Source organism: Prionailurus bengalensis, chromosome B4 (genome assembly GCF_016509475.1).
Source record: "Prionailurus bengalensis isolate Pbe53 chromosome B4, Fcat_Pben_1.1_paternal_pri, whole genome shotgun sequence".
Taxonomy (NCBI): Eukaryota; Metazoa; Chordata; class Mammalia; order Carnivora; family Felidae; genus Prionailurus; species Prionailurus bengalensis.
This window is the reverse complement of record NC_057358.1, coordinates 49363622-49387682: the sequence shown is the minus strand read 5'-3', so window position 1 is coordinate 49387682 and position 24061 is coordinate 49363622. Positions and strand designations below refer to the sequence as shown.

The 24061-nt window shown below is 40.3% G+C and overlaps 1 protein-coding gene across 1 annotated transcript in view; it reads right to left on the bottom strand.

The window, feature by feature from the left end:
• Window positions 1-16541, bottom strand: part of DERA (deoxyribose-phosphate aldolase) — a 125343-nt gene extending 108802 nt beyond the window's left edge. The window contains exon 1 of the mRNA XM_043562192.1: window positions 16291-16541. Coding sequence (XP_043418127.1) covers window positions 16291-16321 — 31 coding nt within the window. The 5' untranslated portion in view covers window positions 16322-16541. The remainder of the gene's footprint in view (window positions 1-16290) is intronic.
• Window positions 16542-24061: the final 7520 nt, after the last annotated feature.

Below are 24061 nucleotides of genomic sequence, written 5' to 3'. Positions count from 1 at the left end.
AGACATTTCTATTTCCAGTTCTTGTGAGAATTCCCACCTGGCTAAACCATCCACCACTTCCTGACAGAACTATTTGGCTATCCCCAGTAAGTCTTTCCTTTGACTAAAGACAGTGATTGTATTAATTTAAGTAAGAGTATATACTTCTCTTGAAATGGAAGTACATCTTAAGGAAACCAAATAACCCAAATAGCAAATCTGAGAAAATAAATATAATTTGTGCTGTGTGCAAAAACAAAGAAAAGGTTTGACCAAATAGAGATTTTCCTGGGGCAGGTAAGACAGACCAGAGGTGGAGAAATCAGCAAGGAGGCCACTATTGTGATTTAGGTGTGTAATAGAACAAGCCAAGCTTAGGAATAAAAGAGAAAGGGGTGAATCCACAAGACATTTTTTATGGAAGAAACAGTGAGACTATAATCAATACTCTGTCATGCAGAGGAATAAGTACAAAATAAAAGGCTCTGTACATAAAGATTTATGAAGTCAAGATGTACGCTCATGAAACATCTAGAGAGAAAGAAAATATATAGTTATTATGCAACATGTTCAACCATCAGAGAAAGGGGGAAGGAGGAATGCACACCAATAACTGGAACTTAGAGCCTCAGAAGCCAGAGAGGACTGTGATGGCCAGAGGAGCCATAAAAAGGTATGAATTCCAAGCACAGGGAATATCATGGACCTACAATTCCACAGAACAGTAATTCTAAGTAATGATCAGAAGACTCAAAGAAGTCTTGTTAGCATTGATGCCTATTGTCTAGACTCTACATGCTAATCACTTGTCTCACAGTTTCTCTATATTATGTAATCATTAAGGCAATATGACAACCAAACATAGTATTCATCTACAGACTGAAGTTTTTTTTTCTTCCTGGACTCAGATCTATGGAAATGTTTTCACTCATAGAAATCCATTAGATCTTTGCCGATATGAAGATATTTCCTACAGTATTTTTAAATGATTATCTAAAGGTTAAGAATGTAATGTTGACTGGTTCATCCTTTGAAACAGAGCAGCTACATACCCTGATGATGAGCAAAGTTTGCTTTGTGTACAGCAGTGTGCTTCCCCAGTGATGTTTTAGTTTGATTAAGGGAAGTTTCTCAAGGGCAGAGCCTCCTAACTTCATTGCTCTTGTCTCTTTCACAAAGACAGGGAAAGTACGGAGAAGGTACTCTCTCTCTCTCTCTCTCTCTCTCTCTCTCTCTCTCTCTATATATATATATATATATATATATATATGCCTGCTGAATGAAAGAATTTGAAATTATAATAATGATCGCAACCTGAAGAGTCAACAGTAGAAAAAAAAAGGGAAATAAACTCTGCTTATAAAGATAGAAGGCTAAACTATGTTTCTTGTGTCAACTTTGGAAAACTATCAGAAACATTGAGGTTTCTCTCTGCATACTGAAGGGAAAGAAAAATCTCCCCCAAAACAAGAAAATGTACACAGCTAGAGCTCCTTTGCCAAAACAAATATGAGAATCATCACAACCTACCTTCCCACCGAATCCACAACACAAACTTAATAATCTTAAAGGAAACATGAATGTGTTCTTTTTTTTTTCCACTAGAAAATTAACTAAATCACTCCTTCTGTTAGACCATCTCGCATCTGTATGCAATGAGAAATCTTTAGGCTCTGTCCCCTCCAGTGTCGGAGACCATGGAGAAGATAAACTCATGTCAATTTCCAAAATCACCGTGAAGAGTGCTTTTAATTCCCATTAGTCACTGGCATTATTTGAATAAAATAGGCTCCTCTTTAGACACAATGCACTTTTCAGTTACCTACCACCTACCACCTACTTTACTGCCTAACCCTCTTGATTTTTCCAATATGCTTTCATTCTCATTTTAATACACGTCTTCACTTCCTGAATCAAAACATAAAAGGCTAATTTCTCCTAAAATCTGCTTATAGGAATGTTGCTAACCAAATATAAAAAATATCATAAAGAAATTAATTAGGGGCGCCTGGGTGGCTCAGTCGGTTAAGCGGCCGACTTCGGCTCAAGTCACAATCTCGCGGTCCGTGAGTTCGAGCTCCACGTTGGGCTCTGTGCTGACAGCTCAGAGCCTGGAGCCTGTTTCAGATTCTGTGTCTCCCTCTCTCTCTGACCCTCCCCTGTTCATGCTCTGTCCCTCCCTGTCTCAAAAATAAATAAAACGTTAAAAAATTTTTAAAAAAGAAATTAATTAAATATAAAAGTGACAGACAGGATTTGTCAAAAATAATATATAGTAATTAAAGATTCTCTGAATCTCTAGTTAATCTGGGTCACTCTATAATTTACTGCAGGGTTCTGAATCTGAAATGTCCTTAGGAACCCTCTGAGGAGCTTGTGAAAATGAAGAGTCCTGGACTCCTCCCCCTACAATGGACAGTTAAAGCTACTGAGCAGCTCAGAAACGTTCATTCAAGGATCTCTACATTGGAGACATAGGGTGCATACCTTAAGCATGCCAGATACCTAGTTTAGTGTCAAATGTTAGGCACTTGAATGAAATCTCACACACACACACACACACACACACACACACACACACACACTCCTACCTAGTGGTCATGGGGGCAAGAATGTGACCACTAGGTGTTCAGTTGAAAAGCTTATCCAAATCTGGATTACAAAAGTAGTTAAATTGGATATTTTTACCAGCCATTAAAGACCACAATCTTGACATCATTAGCCACATTCCAAAAGAACCAAAGCACCTGTTAAGTGGCACCTTTTTAAGAAGTAATTACCAGAAGCCACTCTTATATCAGACTTTGCTTTAGGGGAGGAAGGCCTGACTCTACAAAGAGAGTCAGAAGTTGCAGCCAGTGTCTCAACATTTTAAAAATTCTGTATAGTTTGCTGGAGCGGAGATGAAACATTTATCCTTCTCTTGCAACCACTTTGGTTTCCAGGGGACTGACTCACAGCTGAGGCAGGCGGACGAGAGGTACATCCGTAGACACACACACAACACACACCAAAGTTAACTGAAAAATTTCAAAGTGCCTTTTTATGCCTTTAACTCAAAGATGAACACATTTCAAGGTGACCCAATCCTCAAGTGACAGACAGTGTTTTAAAAGGGCCAGAGCTCTCCACTTAAACAATTTCTAGTGACATGTTTAAATCGTATCCTCAAGGGCTCTATCTGCTGTCCTATTTACTAGTCTTTCTTTCCTGGCAGAGGCATCCCATTTTAAGTGAGCGCTTGAAGTTCGTCTTCCTTCCTAACAATTAAAATCTACGGGGCTTAGATGCTTTAAAAAATTTTTTTTAACTTAAGAGGCACCATGGAGAACTTTTAATTATTTAACTATATGACCAACCCAAATTATTACTTTATAGGTTTTTTCTATTTATCAGAACAGTATCAGAATAATAAAAGACAGCCTCATCATCATGCTTACAAGCAAACAGTAAAAGAACTTATAAGGTAAAATCAAAGTTAGCATTCATAAAAGGATAATCATAACATTCACTGTGTATGTATTTTATATATAGAATAGGAAGGATTGTTTTCATCTTTCTTCACTAAAATATTACCCTTAGCCATTACAAAATGAGAAGATTACACTAGAAATCTAAAAATTGGGTTCCTATAGTTAATGAAACATGACAAGCTGGTCTTACTCAGTTCCTTCACAGAAACTACTCCCTTCACTAAAATACCCTTCACCAAAAAACCTCCCCTGAATTGTTCTGTATCTTCCCAATCTGACTACTTCTCTGTAATGATTTACGTGACTAACTCCCTTAGCTGACTGTGAGCTACAGGAAGAGCAGAGAACAGGCAATATTCACTTTGGTATCCCAGCTATTCCCATAAGCATCCAGAACCAAGTGCCAGGAACAGTGGGCACTCCACAGTTTGTTTTTTAAAAGACAGACTGGGTGGCTCAGTCTGTTGAGCACCTGGCTCTTGATTTTGGCTCAGGTCATGATCCCAGGGTCGTGGGATGAAGCCCCACATCAGACTCTACGCTGACTGTGGAGCCTGCTGGAGATTCTTTCTTCCTCTGCTCCCTCCCCAACTTATACTCTCACTCTCTCTCTCTAAAATAACAAAAAATTAAAAAATACAAAGAGACAAGAAAAAGAAATTTAAAAAACTAAAACCCCTTTACTCTGATCACTTGGAGATCACTTCCAGGTCCCCACCCCGAGACACTCTGAGGCACATCAGCACATCTACATAAGGAACTTCCAGAGGAAGGCTGGTTTTAACATGTCATCCCATAAAATTTCTAATGCAATGACATCTAAACCTACTCTCCAATCTACCAAAGATTGGATATTTCCATTCTCTCCCAAGATAAACTTCTCTGAAACAAACTGCCATGGTTGAGATGAGGATCATGGGGGTGCCTGGCTGGCTCAATTGATACAGGCTGCGACTCTTCATGTCGGGGTCATGAGTCCAAGCCCCATGTTGGCTGTAGAGCATACTTTAAAAAAAAGAAGAAGAAGAAGAAGAGGAAAAGAGAAAAAGGTTAAAAAAAAAAGTGGATGAATGTAAGAAAACAAAAAGCTTTCACAAAGACACAGGCAAACCTCAGAGAGTCACATTAAAATTATTCACCAATTGCTGACATGCCTTCTCTCGTCTTACAGATTGAGTATCCCCGTTGGTACCAAGAGACGAAGTGTGGTGGTTAAGCATACAATGTTAGCACCAAACCACCTAGGTTTGAATTGTGGCTCTGCCACATTAACTCTGCATAAGCTCTGCCTAACTGGTTTTTGGCAAATTATTTACACCTCTCTGTACCTCAATTTACACATCTGTAAAAAGGGCATCACAACAGAATCTTCACAGTGCTGTTGTGAAGACTAATTGAGATAACACAAAAAGTATTTAACACAGTGCCTAGCACACAGCTTAAGCTCTATGTTAAACCACTATCTTTCTACCTAGCGTCTAGGCAGTGTCTGGCACATGGCTGGTATTAAATAAAGAATATTCTCAAGCATCCTGCGCTTTGCCTAACTTTAAGATTTAAACTTTCATTCCAGGGGTGCCCGGGTGCTCAGTTGGTTAAGCATCCAATTCTTAGCTTCAGCTCAGGTCATAATCTCACAGTTGGTGAGTTCCAGCCCCACATCAGGCTCTGACAGCGTGGAGCCTGCTTGGGATTCTCTCTCTCTCTCTCTCTCTCTCTCTCTCTCTCAATGCCCCTCTCACTCTCTCTCAAAATAAATAAATAAATAAATAAATAAATAAATAAATAAATAAATAAAATTTCATTCCAAATACTTAAAAAATTTTAAAATAACTTTGCAGTGGAAAATCACCATTACCGGGAGTTGCGGCAAGATGGCGGCTTAGGAGGACGCTGGGCTCACCGCACGTCCTGCTGATCACTTAGATTCCATCTACACCTGCCTAAATAACCCAGAAAACCGCCAGAGGATTAGCAGAACGGAGTCGCCGGAGCCAAACGCAGACGAGAGGCCCACGGAAGAGGGTAGGAAGGGCGGCGAGGTGGTGCGTGCTCCACGGACTGGCGGGAGGGAGCCGGGGCGGAGGGGCGGCTCGCCTGCCAAGCAGAGCCCTCGAGTCTGGCTGGCAAAAGCGGAGGGGCCTGACGGACTGTGTTCCCACAACAAGCGCGTCTTAGCGTCTGGGAGGTCATAAGTTAACAGCTCTGCTCGGAAAGCGGGAAGGCTGGAGGACAAAGGGAGGGAGAGCTGCTGAGCCCCCTGACAACAGAGCTCAGTTTGGTGGGGAACAAAGGTGCTCGCCAGCGCCATCTCCCCCGCCCATCCCCCAGCCGAAATCCCAAAGGGAACCGGTTCCTGCCAGGGAACTTGCTCGCTCCGCGCAAACACCCAACTCTGCGCTTCGGCGGAGCCAAACCTCCGGCAGCGGATCTGACTCCCTCCCGCTGCCACAGGGCCCCTCCTGAAGTGGATCACCTAAGGAGAAGCGATCTAAGCCTGCCCCTCCTGCCCCCGAGCACCTTGCCTACCCACCCCAGCTAATACGCCAGATCCCCAGCATCACAAGCCTGGCAGGGTGCAAGTAGCCCAGACGAGCCACACCACCCCACAGTGAATCCCGCCCCTAGGAGAGGGGAAGAGAAGGCACACACCAGTCTGACTGTGGCCCCAGCGGTGGGCTGGGGGCAGACATCAGGTCTGACTGCGGCCCCGCCCACCAACTCCAGTTATACACCACAGCACAGGGGAAGTGCCCTGCAGGTCCTCACCACGCCAGGGACTATCCAAAATGACCAAGCGGAAGAATTCCCCTCAGAAGAATCTCCAGGAAATAACAACAGCTAATGAGCTGATCAAAAAGGACTTAAATAACATAACAGAAAGTGAATTTAGAATAATAGTCATAAAATTAATCGCTGGGCTTGAAAACAGTATACAGGACAGCAGAGAATCTCTTGCTACAGAGATCAAGGGACTAAGGAACAGTCACGAGGAGCTGAAAAACGCTTTAAACGAAATGCATAACAAAATGGAAACCACCACAGCTCGGCTTGAAGAGGCAGAGGAGAGAATAGGTGAACTAGAAGATAAAGTTATGGAAAAAGAGGAAGCTGAGAAAAAGAGAGATAAAAAAATCCAGGAGTATGAGGGGAAAATTAGAGAATTAAGTGATACACTAAAAAGAAATAATATACGCATAATTGGTATCCCAGAGGAGGAAGAGAGAGGGAAAGGTGCTGAAGGGGTACTTGAAGAAATCATAGCTGAGAACTTCCCTGAACTGGGGAAGGAAAAAGGCATTGAAATCCAAGAGGCACAGAGAACTCCCTTCAGACGTAACTTGAATCGATCTTCTGCACGACATATCATAGTGAAACTGGCAAAATACAAGGATAAAGAGAAAATTCTGAAAGCAGCAAGGGGTAAACGTGCCCTCACATATAAAGGGAGACCTATAAGACTCGTGACTGATCTCTCTTTTGAAACTTGGCAGGCCAGAAAGAATTGGCACGAGATTTTCAGGGTGCTAGACAGAAAAAATATGCAGCCAAGAATCCTTTATCCAGCAAGTCTGTCATTTAGAATAGAAGGAGAGATAAAGGTCTTCCCAAACAAACAAAAACTGAAGGAATTTGTCACCACTAAACCAGCCCTACAAGAGATCCTAAGGGGGACCCTGTGAGACAAAGTCCCAGAGACATCACTATAAGCATAAAACATACAGACATCACAATGACTCTAAACCCGTATCTTTCTATAATAACACTGAATGTAAATGGATTAAATGCGCCAACCAAAAGACATAGGGTATCAGAATGGATAAAAAAACAAGACCCATCTATTTGCTGTCTACAAGAGACTCATTTTAGACCTGAGGACACCTTTAGATTGAGAGTGAGGGGATGGAGAACTATTTATCATGCGACTGGAAGCCAAAAGAAAGCTGGAGTAGCCATACTTATATCAGACAAACTAGACTTTAAATTAAAGGCTGTAACAAGAGATGAAGAAGGACATTATATAATAGTTACAGGGTCTATCCATCAGGAAGAGCTAACAATTATCAATGTCTATGCACCGAATACCGGAGCCCCCAAATATATAAAACAATTACTCATAAACATAAGCAACCTTATTGATAAGAATGTGGTAATTGCAGGGGACTTTAATACACCACTTACAGAAATGGATAGATCATCTAGACACACGGTCAATAAAGAAACAAGGGCCCTGAATGAGACATTGGATCAGATGGACTTGACAGATATATTTAGAACTCTGCATCCCAAAGCAACAGAATATACTTTCTTCTCGAGTGCACATGGAACATTCTCCAAGATAGATCATATACTGGGTCACAAAACAGCCCTTCATAAGTTTACAAGAATTGAAATTATACCATGCTTACTTTCAGACCACAATGCTATGAAGCTTGAAATCAACCACAGAAAAAAGTCTGGAAAACCTCCAAAAGCATGGAGGTTAAAGAACACCCTACTAACGAATGAGTGGGTCAACCAGGCAATTAGAGAAGAAATTAAAAAATATATGGAAACAAACGAAAATGAAAATACAACAATCCAAACGCTTTGGGACGCAGCAAAGGCAGTCCTGAGAGGAAAATACATTGCAATCCAGGCCTATCTCAAGAAACAAGAAAAATCCCAAATACAAAATCTAACAGCACACCTAAAGGAACTAGAAGCAGAACAGCAAAGGCAGCCTAAGCCCAGCAGAAGAAGAGAAATAATAAAGATCAGAGCAGAAATAAACAATATAGAAACTAAAAAAACTGTAGAGCAGATCAACGAAACCAAGAGTTGGTTTTTTGAAAAAATAAACAAAATTGACAAACCTCTAGCCAGGCTTCTCAAAAAGAAAAGGGAGATGACCCAAATAGATAAAATCATGAATGAAAATGGAATTATTACAACCAATCCCTCAGAGATACAAACAATTATCAGGGAATACTATGAAAAATTATATGCCAACAAATTGGACAACCTGGAAGAAATGGACAATTCCTGAACACCCACACTCTTCCAAAACTCAATCAGGAGGAAATAGAAAGCTTGAACAGACCCATAACCAGCGAAGAAATTGAATCGGTTATCAAAAATCTCCCAACAAATAAGAGTCCAGGACCAGATGGCTTCCCAGGGGAGTTCTACCAGACGTTTAAAGCAGAGATAATACCTATCCTTCTCAAGCTATTCCAAGAAATAGAAAGGGAAGGAAAACTTCCAGACTCATTCTATGAAGCCAGTATTACTTTGATTCCTAAACCAGACAGAGACCCAGTAAAAAAAGAGAACTACAGGCCAATATCCCTGATGAATATGGATGCAAAAATTCTCAATAAGGTACTAGCAAATCGAATTCAACGGCATATAAAAAGAATTATTCACCATGATCAAGTGGGATTCATTCCTGGGATGCAGGGCTGGTTCAACATTCGCAAATCAATCAACGTGATACATCACATTAACAAAAAAAAAGAGAAGAACCATATGATCCTGTCAATCGATGCAGAAAAGGCCTTCGACAAAATCCAGCACCCTTTCTTAATAAAAACCCTTGAGAAAGTCGGGATAGAAGGAACATACTTAAAGATCATAAAAGCCATTTATGAAAAGCCCACAGCTAACATCATCCTCAACGGGGAAAAACTGAGAGCTTTTTCCCTGAGATCAGGAACACGACAAGGATGCCCACTCTCACCGCTGCTGTTTAACATAGTGCTGGAAGTTCTAGCATCAGCAATCAGACAACAAAAGGAAATCAAAGGCATCAAAATTGGCAAAGATGAAGTCAAGCTTTCGCTTTTTGCAGATGACATGATATTATACATGGAAAATCCGATAGACTCCACCAAAAGTCTGCTAGAACTGATACATGAATTCAGCAAAGTTGCAGGATACAAAATCAATGTACAGAAATCAGTTGCATTCTTATACACTAACAATGAAGCAACAGAAAGACAAATAAAGAAACTGATCCCATTCACAATTGCACCAAGAAGCATAAAATACCTAGGAATAAATCTAACCAAAGATGTAAAGGATCTGTATGCTGAAAACTATAGAAAGCTTATGAAGGAAATTGAAGAAGATTTAAAGAAATGGAAAGACATTCCCTGCTCATGGATTGGAAAAATAAATATTGTCAAAATGTCAATACTACCCAAAGCTATCTACACATTCAATGCAATCCCAATCAAAATTGCACCAGCATTCTTCTCGAAACTAGAACAAGCAATCCTAAAATTCATATGGAACCACAAAAGGCCCCGAATAGCCAAAGGAATTTTGAAGAAGAAGACCAAAGCAGGAGGCATCACAATCCCAGACTTTAGCCTCTACTACAAAGCTGTCATCATCAAGACAGCATGGTATTGGCACAAAAACAGACACATAGACCAATGGAATAGAATAGAAACCCCAGAACTAGACCCACAAACGTATGGCCAACTCATCTTTGACAAAGCAGGAAAGAACATCCAATGGAAAAAAAGACAGCCTCTTTAACAAATGGTGCTGGGAGAACTGGACAGCAACATGCAGAAGGTTGAAACTAGACCACTTTCTCACACCATTCACAAAAATAAACTCAAAATGGATAAAGGACCTAAATGTGAGACAGGAAACCATCAAAACCTTAGAGGAGAAAGCAGGAAAAGACCTCTCTGACCTCAGCCGTAGCAATCTCTTACTCGACACATCCCCAAAGGCAAGGGAATTAAAAGCAAAAGTGAATTACTGGGACCTTATGAAGATAAAAAGCTTCTGCACAGCAAAGGAAACAACCAACAAAACTAAAAGGCAACCAACGGAATGGGAAAAGATATTCGCAAATGACATATCGGACAAAGGGCTAGTATCCAAAATCTATAAAGAGCTCACCAAACTCCACACCCAAAAAACAAATAACCCAGTGAAGAAATGGGCAGAAAACATGAATAGACACTTCTCTAAAGAAGACATCCGGATGGCCAACAGGCACATGAAAAGATGTTCAGCGTCGCTCCTTATCAGGGAAATACAAATCAAAACCACACTCAGGTATCACCTCACGCCAGTCAGAGTGGCCAAAATGAACAAATCAGGAGACTATAGATGCTGGAGAGGATGTGGAGAAACGGGAACCCTCTTGCACTGTTGGTGGGAATGCAAATTGGTGCAGCCGCTCTGGAAAGCAGTGTGGAGGTTCCTCAGAAAATTAAAAATAGACCTACCCTATGACCCAGCAATAGCACTGCTAGGAATTTACCCAAGGGATACAGGAGCACTGACGCATAGGGGCACTTGTACCCCAATGTTCATAGCAGCACTCTCAACAATAGCCAAATTATGGAAAGAGCCTAAATGTCCATCAACTGATGAATGGATAAAGAAATTGTGGTTTATATACACAATGGAATATTACGTGGCAATGAGAAAAAATGAAATATGGCCTTTTGTAGCAACGTGGATGGAACTGGAGAGTGTGATGCTAAGTGAAATAAGCCATACAGAGAAAGACAGATACCATATGGTTTCACTCTTATGTGGATCCTGAGAAACTTACCAGGAACCCATGGGGGAGGGGAAGGAAAAAAAAAAAAAAGAGGTTAGAATGGGAGAGAGCCAAAGCATAAGAGACTGTTAAAAACTGAGAACAAACTGAGGGTTGATGGGGGGTGGGAGGGAGGAGAGGGTGGGTGATGGGTATTGAGGAGGGCACCTTTTGGGATGAGCACTGGGTGTTGTATGGAAACCAATTTGTCAATAAATTTCATAAAAAAAAATAAATAAATAAAAATAATAAATAAATAAATAAATAAATAAATAAATAAATAAATAAAAAAGAAAATCACCATTACCAAAATCTACATTCTACACCAAAGTTATGCTTTAGCAGGAGTGGCAAAAATGAGCTCCCTACATCCCCAATTCTTATCTAAGTTCTTAAAGGGAAAATAAAAATTATAATGCAAGAGGGCACTTGGTTATCACAATCCATTTAAGGTACAGTTTAGGTACATCTATCTAATTTCTTAAATAGACAAAAAAGTAACTGCTTATCACATTTGCAATTATTTTAATTGTAGACTTGGCTTGATGCCCAGCTCCTGAATCAGATGTAGGTCTTTGAAAGCAGAACTATCTTTGTCCATCTTGTATCCAGGGTAATATTAGCCAGTACACAATTCGTACTCAATAACTAACTATTTTTTGAATGAATAAATATGCTTCATAAAATACAAAATCCCATCATGGTTCTTGGTTTGACAACTAGCCAAAACTAATCTCCTTTATCTGTGTTTTAAATAAGTAAGTTGCCCTTTCTGTTTGTTCTCACTTGCACTACAGAAAAGTCTCCACAGAGAAAAATAATCTCTACATTCCTCAGTAATCATGGCCCCTGATCATTCCAATTGCAGATATATGCCTAAAACAACCTCTTATTAATGCGCTACAGAAAATCCATAGACTTGTCTCCATTCCTCCAAATTAAAAATCAGTTTTGTTACTTTTTTTCCTATTGTTTCTCAGATATAAGCTATTTGAAATTTTTCTTTCTGTACACAAAAGCTGACAGATACACAGATACAGAGTGGAAAGGTCTTAGAAGTCACCTAATACAATATCCCTACTTTCCAGATGTCTCCAAAGAAAATCACAATTGAAATAAAGTCACACTGTCAACATGGTTCCTAAGCCACTTGGGACAAAACAAATATCAACTTTAATGATATTCAGAAAAGAGGGAGGTGTACATCCACCAGCTCCTGTCTACAAAGAAAAGCCAAGGCAGAAGCCCCAGTTCTCCCAAGCAAGTAGTTCTAAATTCAGTTGTTCATTCAACAGTTACGTTTGCAGGCTTTCTGGCATAGTAGACGCTATTCTAGGTGCCTGAGATACATCAATGAACAAAAAGAAAGATCACTGCCCATGCTGTACCTACACGTTAGGCAGAACTTTGGAGGCATCCAGGAGAATAAAGAAAAGAACATAGGTTCATTTTAAGAGAATGAGCAGGGCCAGAAGCAAACCTTAGCACCACTAGTGGTTCTCACACTTGAATGTGTTTCAGAACCATCCAGAGGAATTATTAAAAACTCGGAAGGCCCTGCGCCACCCCAGAGCTTCTGATTCATTAAGATCTCAATGGGGCCTCAAATGTCCATTGACAGATGAAGGGATAAAGGTGTGGTATACATATACAATTGAGTATTACTCAGAAAAAAGAATAAAATCTTGCCATTTGCAGCTACGTGGATGGAACTAGAGGATATTATGCTAAGCGAAATTAGTCAGACAAAGATAAATATCATATGACTTCACTCATATGTGGAATTTAAGATATAAAACAGATGAATATAAGGGAAGGGAAGCAAAAATAATATAAAAACAGGGAGGGGGACAAAACATAAGAGATTCTTAAATATAGACAACAAACTGAGGGTTGCCGGGAGGGCTGTGGGTGCAGGGATGGGTTAAATGGGTAAGGGGCATTAAGGAGGGCACTTGGGATGAGCACTGGGTGTTATACATAGGGGATGAATCAAAGGAATCTACTCCTGAAATCATTATTGCACTATATGCTAACTTGGATGTAAACTAAAAAATATATATACATATACAATATATACATATACATATATACATATATATATATATGGCAAAAAAAAAAGTAGAAAAAAATATCTCAGTGGGGCCTTAGAATTTACATTTCTAATAAGCTCTCATCTAATGTAGACACTGCTAATCTAGGAAGCAAACTTTGAGAACCACTGACCTAGTTGGAAACAAAACGAGTAACCTGGCCAGAACCATAGGCTGCTTGACACCAGGCCCAGATTTAGGGGTTTCTCCCTTCTAACTCCAAAATGGTCCAGTCTTTATGAAGATATACTTGTCCGCTTAGGGCAAACACTGCCCAAAGAAAAATGTTTTTTTAGCTCTATGTTTGAGTTGGAGAAAATCAGAAATAAATGCTTTAAGTATAAAAGACCTTAAGCAGATTGCACTGACCACTAAACACTGACATAAAAACTAACATTACAGTTAGAGAATTTGTTCTTTCTTTCATGTGTCTAAATGCCATGATAAAAGCATGTTTTCCCTAAAGGGCTTTATCATAAGGGCCAGGTTCAGTCTCAAATGAGCCTATTAATTAAAAAAAAAAAAAATCTATTAACTAAAAGTACATACACTAAAATATAAATAAGTGATTGGATTAGTAACAATTTTAGTTTTTTTGTGCTAATTGTATTTTCTAAAATTTTTACAATAAACATGCATTTCTTTTGTAATAGGAAAGAGAATAAGTTACTTTCTTTAAAAAAGTGACAGTGTTCATTTAAAAAGACCTTTAATTAGAAAACTATAAAAGGCATTAGTTAATATGCAGCATAAATTAATACTGAATGATTTTTTTTCTTAGTACATAAGTTCAAATAACTTATTTTACATTTTAGGTTAAATCTCTGTCTGGATTAATGATTAATATCAGTGAAGGAAAAAAATCCTTGAAATATATCTGATTTTATTTAAACAAAGAGAATAAAACAAAACCATGATCCTTTAAATAACTACATAAAAATTACATTTACTATTATTCTACATAGCAATTGTGGGGTTTTTTTGTCATTTAGGATTTTTTTTAAGTTTATTTATTTTGATGGGAGGAGACAGAAGAGAGAGAAAGAGAGCAGAAGTGAACATGTGAGGGAGGGGCAGAGAGAAAGGGAGAGAGAATCCCAAGCAGGCTCCACACTGTAACCACATAGTTGGATGTGGGGCTCAAACTCATGAACCCCAAGTTCATGACCTGAGCCAAAATCAAGAGTCAAATGCTTAACCAACGGAGCTACCCAGGTGCCCCACAGCAATTTTTTTTTAATTTTTTTAACGTTTATTCATTTTTGAGAGTGCGAGTGGGGGAGAGGCAGAGACAGAGAGGGAGACACAGAATCTGAAGCAGGCTCCAGGCTCTGAGCTGTCAGCACAGAGCCCGATGCGGGGCTCGAACTCACGTATTGTGAGATCATGACCTGAGCTGAAGTCGGTTGCCCAACCACTGAGCCACCCAGGTGCCCCGCCCCACAGCAATTTTTTGTCATTACTATTACTTTTCAACAAATGTATGGATGTGATGGGAATTCTTCCAAGTTAAGAAAGCTTTGATTGTATTTCTAGAAAGAAAAATAAACATGTAAGTTTTGGAAAATTAATGTTGTATCCTTGATGTGTACAAAGTTAAGACATCCATATCCCTGAAGATACCAAGGTAAGACCTACACTCCATCTCTATACCCCATCCACCATCTATCTGGATCTTCTAATCTAGGGGTATTCCTTATTACTAGAGTCCACATTCCATAGATACAACTAGAGTTTATTTATTTATTTATTTATTTATTTATTTATTTATTTTTAGAGTTTAAAACATAATCTTCCGGGGCACCTGGGTGGCTCAGTCAGTTAACCATGGGACTTCGGCTCAGGTCATGATCTCAGGATTCATGAGTTTGAGCCCCACGTGGGACTCTGTGCTGACAGCTCAGAGCCTCCTTTGGATTCTGTGTCTCCCTCTCTTTCTGTGCCTCTCCCTTACTGCTCTCATGCTCTGCCTCTCTCTCTCTCTCTCTCTCTCTCTCTCTCTCAAAAATAAATAAATACATAAGTACATAAATAAATAAATACATAAATACATAAATATATAAATAAGGCATAATCTTCTAAACAGCAATGACTAAAAGAGAATAAATTTGATGAAGAAATCAAGTGTCTTTATAAATCACACGCTAATGATTTAACAAAATTTCTGGACTACTTTTAGTCTAGAGAACTTAGTACAGTCACTTTTAAAGAAAATAAAGCACCTTATGTGTTATATACAATCATAGCTAATTTTCTGAAAATTAACCTCTAAAAATGTAATTCTATACAATATTACTATTCACTAACACTTATTAGTTACCCACAATGTACCAAACACTTTACATCCTCTCATTTGATCTCCAAACTACCCTATGAAGTACTATTACAACCATTTTACAGATTAAGAAATTTAAGCACAAGTGATTAAGTAATTTGCCCAAAGTCACACAGCTAAAGTGAAGAACCAGGATACAGATATCCCAAGCTATGATACTTAAACTGAGAGCCTTGACCTTCGGCTCCGATCATGGTTTTGCTACGTTTTGAATTATAAATTTTTCACATTTTAGGAAATCAGAACTAAACTTTTCGCCCAGTAATGTTTAATAATATCAGTTAAATGAAAAATACTGAAATAATTCAGGCACTCTTACAAATCTCTGTACCTCTAAAATCATACACAATTTACAGTAAGTTCTACAGTACAGAGATCTGGCAACTTTTCCACCAGCATGCCTTTTTGGGATACAGCTGTGTTAAAATTATCTACAGAAATCCAGCATGCACACGGACCCTATTGAGTGGGTACAGAAGGTTTTTATCTTGTTTTGTTTGGGTTGCTTTCTGTTTTGGTTTTTTTAGTATTTTGGTTTGGTTTTTGGTTTGGTTTTGTTCTTTGCAACCAGAAAGCTAGAAGGTGAACGCATTAAGTTGGAAGATGAAAGTCTAATCCTTTGCTGTCTTCCGTTTACAACACAAGGCCTGGGTGCCAATGTGCACAAGAGTTTAAGTCTCGGAGGATCGGCCTTTGCTCAGGGTGCGTGCGGACGCGGCGCCACCCCTTCCCGCCCCGTCGAGCACTCCCAGCGGCCGAGGCCCCGGCACCGGGTGGCGGCGAGCCCCGCGTTCGGCGGAGGGCGGGGGACGGAAGGCGATGGAGACGGGCGAGGACAACCCGCGGGGGCCTTACCCAGCTCCGTGCCCAAGTTGCGAGCAGACATGGCGCGGGCCACAGCAGCAGTCGCAGGCTCCTCAACTCCCAGCTCACCTCCTCCCAGCCCTTCCTGCGTCCCACCTCCTCGGCTCCGGCGCGCTCGCCCCGCCCCTGTCCCTCTGGGGGCGGGGCCGGCGACCTCTGCCCCCGGGCCCTCTGCCCCCGGGCCCTCTGCCCCCGGGCCCTCTGCCCCCGGGCCCTCTGCCCCCGGGCCCTCTGCCCCCGTCTGCTGCCCCGCGTAGGAATCCTGCCGCCCATCGCCCTGGCTCCTTCCCGCAGGTATGCGACTCGAGCCCTAGCTCCCGAAACAATGCCCCCAAAACCCGTTTTAAAATGCTTGAGCTGCCAACTGCACTGAATAAAGACATTTCGAAACTTTTAACTGTAAGATTAAGTAACCAGAGGGGAGAGCATTGCTCCCAGTTGCTGTCCGAGGGCAGAGCTCTGCAGCCCCATGCCTGAAGGGCAGCAGTGGTCCCTTAGCCTCGTAAGGGCGGCCAGCGAACAAACAAGGGTCCAGAGCACACTGGGACTTCTAACCTAGACCTCGTGAAAAAAAAAGCAGATCAGTTGCTTGGAAAAAAAGGGGGTGGGGCTAGGAGTGAGAAGTCGGCTTTCTCAGCATAGCACTTGCAGTAATTAAGTGGGACAGTGGGCACATCAACTGCGTTTCTAAGGTTCATTTTCCTCGTCTCTAAGAAAAGACTTTGACGATTTCTTGGAGCTCTAAACTCTGAATCTGTAATACTAAGATTTTTTTCAGCCTAACTTTTCTGTAATCAGGAGGTTAAAATTGTCTAGAGTCATTCATCATAGACTACTAGTCAGCTCCTCTCTACTCACCATAAAAGGCACCTCCTCTCTGCTGGAAGAAAGAAAACTCCTAGTCGTGGCTTGTCCACCAGGAGCCAGTTACTGTGCTAGGTGCCTTTAGATGTATGATAGCATTTGAGTCTCAGAACAATCCTGCCAAGTATGTATTACATCTCATTGCTATACCTGCAGACACCAAGGTTCTGCGTTAAGAGGCATCCTGGTATACTGGAAACTGACAAGGCAGGGAAAAGGCACACAAACCCCTTAATATACCAGCAATTCCACTAACAACTCATCTGTAAAATGGGAATGATCAAAATATATATGCCTTGCAAAGCTGTGTGTGTCGAGCACCTAGGAAATGTTATGGCATATAATAGGTGCTCAACAAATGGAAGCTGTTAATGTTATTGTCAAGTTCACAAAACAATTATAGGGCTCAACAGGAAAAGTAACCCCAGTCTTACTCCCTTACACTGAGCTGCCTCTCAGCTTTGTCAAGACATAGCTATTGCTCAGTAGTTTGAATGTGTCTAGATTCTAATCCATGTATAATAGCATGTTTTCCTTTATTTTTATTTTAACCCTCAAAAAGAGAAGAGCAAACCCTGAAAGTCTGGAGCACTTGCAGCTAGACCATCTGCTCTCAAGTAGAACATAAACAATGTCACAGAAAATCAACATCAGCCAAGGCCATTGTAACCATGATGAAACAACAAAAACAAGACCACTCGTACTCCTGTTTGAACACAGAAAAAACATGAACATGTCCAAAACACAAAAATGACAAAATGGCCCTTTTCCTGCCTAATATAAGTGTTACTTCTTTATCTAGCAACTTTAACCTTACCCCCTTCTTCTTGTATTCTAAATAAGAATTAAGATGCTCTGTCATAGAACACTTGGGGCAGCTGACTGGCTCAGTCAGAAAAGCATGCAACTCTTGATCTCAGAGTCGTGAGTTTGAGCCCCACATGGAATGGAGAGACTACTAAAAACAATTTTTTTAATTAAAAAAAAAAAAAGAATTCTTACCACTTCCTTCCAGCATCCAACCCAGAGTAATGCTCTGCTTCCTTGAACCTTCCCCAAATCATGGAACACAAGCCCATTTCTAACACTCTCTGACACACCTCAGAGTCCTGCATGGTGAGTGTTCTTCCTTGTTTCAATAAATTAATAAATCCAAATTTATCCAACCACAGGTGTCTTCAGCTAGAGAGCACTGACATCCATACAAAGACAGTAAATGGAATTCTGCTTTTAGGGGCAGACATAACTCTAAGCCAGATTCTAAGCCACTTATATACACCCACATGCAACACAAATTTATTAAAACAAACAAAAACTGTGAGATCCTAACTTAGTTAAAACACAAGAATCAGGGAAGCCTCCTACAGCTGACATTTCAGCAATGTATCTGACAAAAACTTCTCAAGGACTTTTTCTAAAATTGACATGTTTCTAATACTAATCTGGAATTAATCTCTACAGTTTGAAAGTATGTTAAACTTTCAGGATTCAGAAGGATAGTAGGGATAGAAGGAAAAAAAATGAGTTTCATTTAACTTTTTCTTTCAAATGTTTATTTATTGAGAGAAATAGAGAGAGAAGGAGTAGGGGGAGGCGAAAAGAGAGAGGGAAAGAGAGAGAATCCCAAGCAGGCTCTGAGCTGCCAAAGCAGAGGCCAACTAGGGACTCCATCTCACTAACCATGAGATCATGCCCTGAGCTGAAATCCAGAGTCAGATGCTTAACCAATTTCCAGATGCCTCTTATTTTATTTTATTTTATTTTATTTTATTTTATTTTATTTTATTTTATTTTATTTTATTTTAATTTTATTTCATTTTATTTTATTATTATATTTTTTGGAGATGGGGAGAGATAGAGCATATGAGTGAGGGAAAGCAGAGGGAGAGAGAGAATCCCAAGCAGTCCGCACACTCAGCATGGAGCCCGTCAAAGAGCTCGATCCCACGACCTGGAATCATGACCTGAGCTGAAATCAAGAGTGAGATGTTCAACCAACTGAGCCACCCAGGCACCCCAATTTTTTAAGTAAGCTCTATGCCTATGCCCAACATGGTCCTTGAACTGACGACCCTAATATGAAGAGTTGCATGCTTTACAGACTGAGCCAGCTAGGCACCACACAAAATAAGTTTAATGGGGGAAAATGTTGCCAAGTTTCACTTTGTGAATATCATTTTTAAACTTACTGCCTTCTGAAACTTTTGAAGTATCCCTAGGCAAGGCTTCTCCAAGAAAGATCTGTAGACCACTATTATGACACTGGAATCTCCCAGGAGTTTTTCCTAAAGCAAATTCTAGGCTTTACCACAGCCCTACTGAATCAGAATCTCTAGGATCATGGAATCCATATTTATTTTTAAGTTTATTTATTTATTTTGTGAGACTGAGAGAGAGGAGGGAGAAAGAGAATCCCAAGCAGGCTCCTGCTCAGTGCAGAGCCCAGAATGGGGCGTGATCTCACAACCATGAAATCACAACCTGAGCTGAAATCAAGAGTCAGCCACTTAACTGACTGAGCCAACCACACACCCCTGGAACCTATGATGTTTATGCAACCTAAATGTAAAGAATCATCAACCTAGGGGCAGAGAAAGCTATGCATGTCACCCTGAAGCTTCAGCCCAAATTGGCTCTTACATGAATAAAGTTATTTCAAGAATTGTATTTTTTTAATCCATGCAAATTTTGTCATTCTTTTTTTTAATATAAACTTTAAATTGCCAGATAAATTACTTGTCTTCCCATCCCCACTCCTTCTTCAATTAAAAGTAAAGCTCTAGGACTATGTCATATTTATTCTTGAAGCCTCAAGAACCTACAATGCCTGGGACATAAGAGTAATCCAATTGTTAACCTTCAAAGGGCATGGGCCATTTGTGTTTGGTTGTTCACATGCCTAAGGTTTAGTGGCATCATTGGTACATGGTAAACCGTGTATATTTGTTAAATGAATAATTGTATATTATTGGCGGGGCTATTTTTTTTTATAATGCCCATGGTTTTATCCAGTCCAATTCCATTTGACTGTAGTCTCTATCCTATGATTTCTAAGAGCGTTCACAGATTCCTTAGGTAAATATTCACTTGGAATATATGGATTGTAGCCAGATTTTCTAAATCAAAACAGGAAAGATATAGAAGCAAGGAGGACCAGACAAGAGTAGGAATGGCAGAATCGAAATCTTTCAGAACTGAAGGGACACTTATAGAACATCTAATTTCTATTTCATGGTGAAATAAAAGAAATAAGAAGTATACTCAGTCTTTTATAAAAGATAAATTTATTCCATTTAAATAACAGTTCTTTATTCTGATACTAGGTCTTTACTACCAACTTGGATTTGTAAAAATGTCTCTTTTATGAAGACTGCAGTGGTAGAAAGAAAAAATTTAACAGCCTCACTTGGCAAGACTAAAAGCAAACCATTCTATCTTGCCCCTCACCCCTCCTTTTTCTTTAATCTATTGGTCCACAAAATCCCAAAGTTAGAGAATCATTGGTAGAATAAATCTATAATACTAGCTAATACTAAGTGCTTCCTATGAGTTAAGTTCTTTACATTATTCAAGATTTCAGAAAAAAAAAAAAACCCTGTTAGATATTTCCAAAAAGATGTATGTGTGAACTATCAATTTCTTTTACAGATAAAGAAACTAAGGCACAGAGAAAATAGTTTATGTGCTAGAGGATGATTTAAAACCCAGGCAATAGGGGCACCTGGGTGGCTCAGTCAGACTCTTGACTGAGTGTCAGACTCTTGACTTCTGCTCAGGTCATGATCTCAGGATCGTGGGATCAAGCCCCATGTCAGGCTTCACCCTCAGCATGGAGCCTGCTTCCGATTTTCTCTCTCTCTCTCTTTCTCCCTCTGCCCCTTTCCCTTGCTCATGCTCTCTCTCTAAAGTAAAAAATAAATGAGTATTCTCCTTCTCCCTCTCCTTCTGCCCTTCCCCTGCCTACAGACCACACACTGTTCCCACTATCTTGTTGAACCCAAACTCATTAGATCGGCCATTTAACCTCTGAAAGTCAGGTTTTCTGTATATAAAATAGGGATACTATCTTCATTGGGTTATGGATATATTCTGCCTAAGTTATTTTCTCTCATTAATTATATAAGGTGACTCAACCTATAAAGTATTACCTATCATGGCTAATGATAATAGGCTTTGGCCTTATTTCCACAGGTACTTTTGTTAGATGCCTCCTTTGTTTCTTCAGGAACTTTATCCATCTATAGTCACACTGTTGTAGGTGACACTATCTCACTGGCAATGGTGCATTCCTATAGATAAACAAAGAAAAGCTAAAACTCCTGAGAATGCTCTTGTTCCAGTAATTATTTTTACCTAAGAATTCCCCTAGTATAAGAACCAACATGTACAGTAATGTATATGGTAACCCAGTAAGAATCACTTTTTGTTTCAAAATATTAATCCTCCTTGTGTAAAACATAGGTAGCTACTACAGAAATATTTTCCCCGTCTGCATTTTCCAACTCTCATTTTGTTGTTGCTCCTTCTGGAAAATTACATCTCTCTACCTCAACCCCCCTGCCCTTAGTCTCAAAGAAGAAAAGACAGCTCAATTAATAATACCATGAATTTGAACTACTAAAAATGTCTTGTCATTGTGAATTATGGTACATACTTATACTATTTCACAGCCTGAAAAAGAATGTGTTGAACTTAATTTACTGGTAGGACAAAGCCTCAAGACAATTTACTGACCACATTCAATTCTGGTTTCTTGGAAGAAACCTCTGGATGATACCAAAACTGAGAAGTAAGGATTCAGAAGTGAAGTTACTAAAACCTAGATGGGAATTCAATCACTATGACCTACTGCCCATTAGGACATAGACAGGAGGCTCCATGGGAAGAATGGAATGGGAAACAGTGGGTGGAGACGAGACTATCCTATAAGCTGGACTGCACCTAGATAATTGGGCCTCAGGTTGCCTTTGGCTGTACATGGGCAAGGGCTTTGAGGGGACCGCTCCACGTCAGATTCTTCCGTGAACAGGATGATCTGCTACATGGGGGATAACCAGAAAATTATCTTCCTGGTCTGATAAATTTGGTGCTAAGTTAGGGCCTTGTTTCAACAACATATTTATATATTTTGAGAGAGAGGGAGGAGAGGGCCAGCAGGGGTGGAGAGAGAGAGAGAGAGAGAGAGAGAGAGAGAGAGAGAGAGAGAATCCCAAGCAGGTTCCACGCTGTCAGCACAGAGCCCAATGCTGGGCTCAAACTCACAAACTGTGAGATCATGACCTGAGCCAAAGTCAAGAGTCAGACACTTAACCGACTAAGCCACCCAGGTGCCCCTCAACACCTTTTGAACACTTGGTAGTATACCAGCCTCTTTTCTAGGCAAAAAAAGATAGTATTGTTGAAGATGAAAAAGACTCAAGATAATTTCAGATAGTGTAAGGACTATGAATAAAAAAGCAAAATATAACTTGGATGTAAATTTAAAAATAAAAAAAGAAAAAGAAGAAAAAAGAAAAGCAAAATAAGTGACAACAGAAGGGATACAGGACTTGAGACCTGAATCACAAGAAAGGGTTAGCCTTGCAAATATTTAGGTTAAGAGCGGACCAAGCAGCAGATATAGCAAGCCAAGCGAAAAGGCCTTGAGATAGAAACAAAACCACCATGGCCACAGCAGTGTAAGCAAGGGAAAAATGAAAAGGTCACAAGAAGGCAGAAGTCTGATCATAATAAAAAATTGGTAAAGTGGGAGGCCACTATGGATTTAAATAAGGCAGTCCCTGGTCTCTTCAAATCCTTTCCTGCCATGTTGAGGATGGATGGGATAAGGGCAGGGTGGGGGAGGCAGGGGCAGAGAGGCTCCACAATAGTCAAGCGAGAAATAGAGCCTGGCCTAGGAGAGTAACAGTGGAGAGAAGAGGCAAGGTACAGATTCAAAAGAGCCCACAGGACTTGCGTAGAGATTAGAAATGGGGATGGGAGAATGGGCTCCAGGACTTCCTTAGTTTAGGCAAATGTTAGGTAGTGCCGGTAGAGCTGGTAATGGAAATAAGTAGCTGAGTGCTGAGAGCAACCGGTTTGGTTGAAACAGTAAGATTTGTTTTAGTTAGGTAGGTCTGTAATACTTATAAAGGTGAAGGTGCAACACTCAGGTGCTCAGGGAGGCAGGCTGGATATAGAAATTTAGAAGATACCAGAAAATACTGAATGCCATATGGATGATACTTTTTGTCCCCCTTTGGAGAGGCAGAGCTAGGAAGTACAGCCCAGACCAAAGGTGAGTAAAGGGAGATTTGGCAACTATATGAGCAGTTGGAAAAGTAGAAGGAAAACCAGGAGTGTGGTTTCATAGACAGTGGGGAAAAAAAGTGTTTCGAAAACAATGAAGTAGACAACTATTGAATCTGCTGAAGGTTTAGTAAAATGAGGATGGAAAAGTGCCTAGGTTAGAACCATGACAAACACTGAAGACTTTGACAAGTGCAACTTAAATAAGATATATTCTCAAACTTTTTGCTTAATTCTACTAGAAGATTCTACCATTACAAAGTGTGGGAGGCAGACCAATGGCCTCCAAAAGATGGCCATGCACCCCCACCCCCCGCTCCAGTCCAAAAGATGTCCATGTCCAAATTCCTGGAACCTGTAAATATGACCTTACATGGCAAAAAAAGAGTTTGTAGAGGTCATTAAGGATATTGAACTGGGGAAATTATCCACAAAGGTCCAATGTAGTCACACATGTCCTTTTAAGTGAAGGACAGTGACAGGAGAGTCTGAGATTTGAAGATTACACTACTGGCATTGAAGACAGATGAAAGGATGATGACCCAGGTCAGCGGCTTCTAGAAGCAGGAAAATGAAAGGAAACAGATGGCCCCCTGGAGTCTTCAGAAGG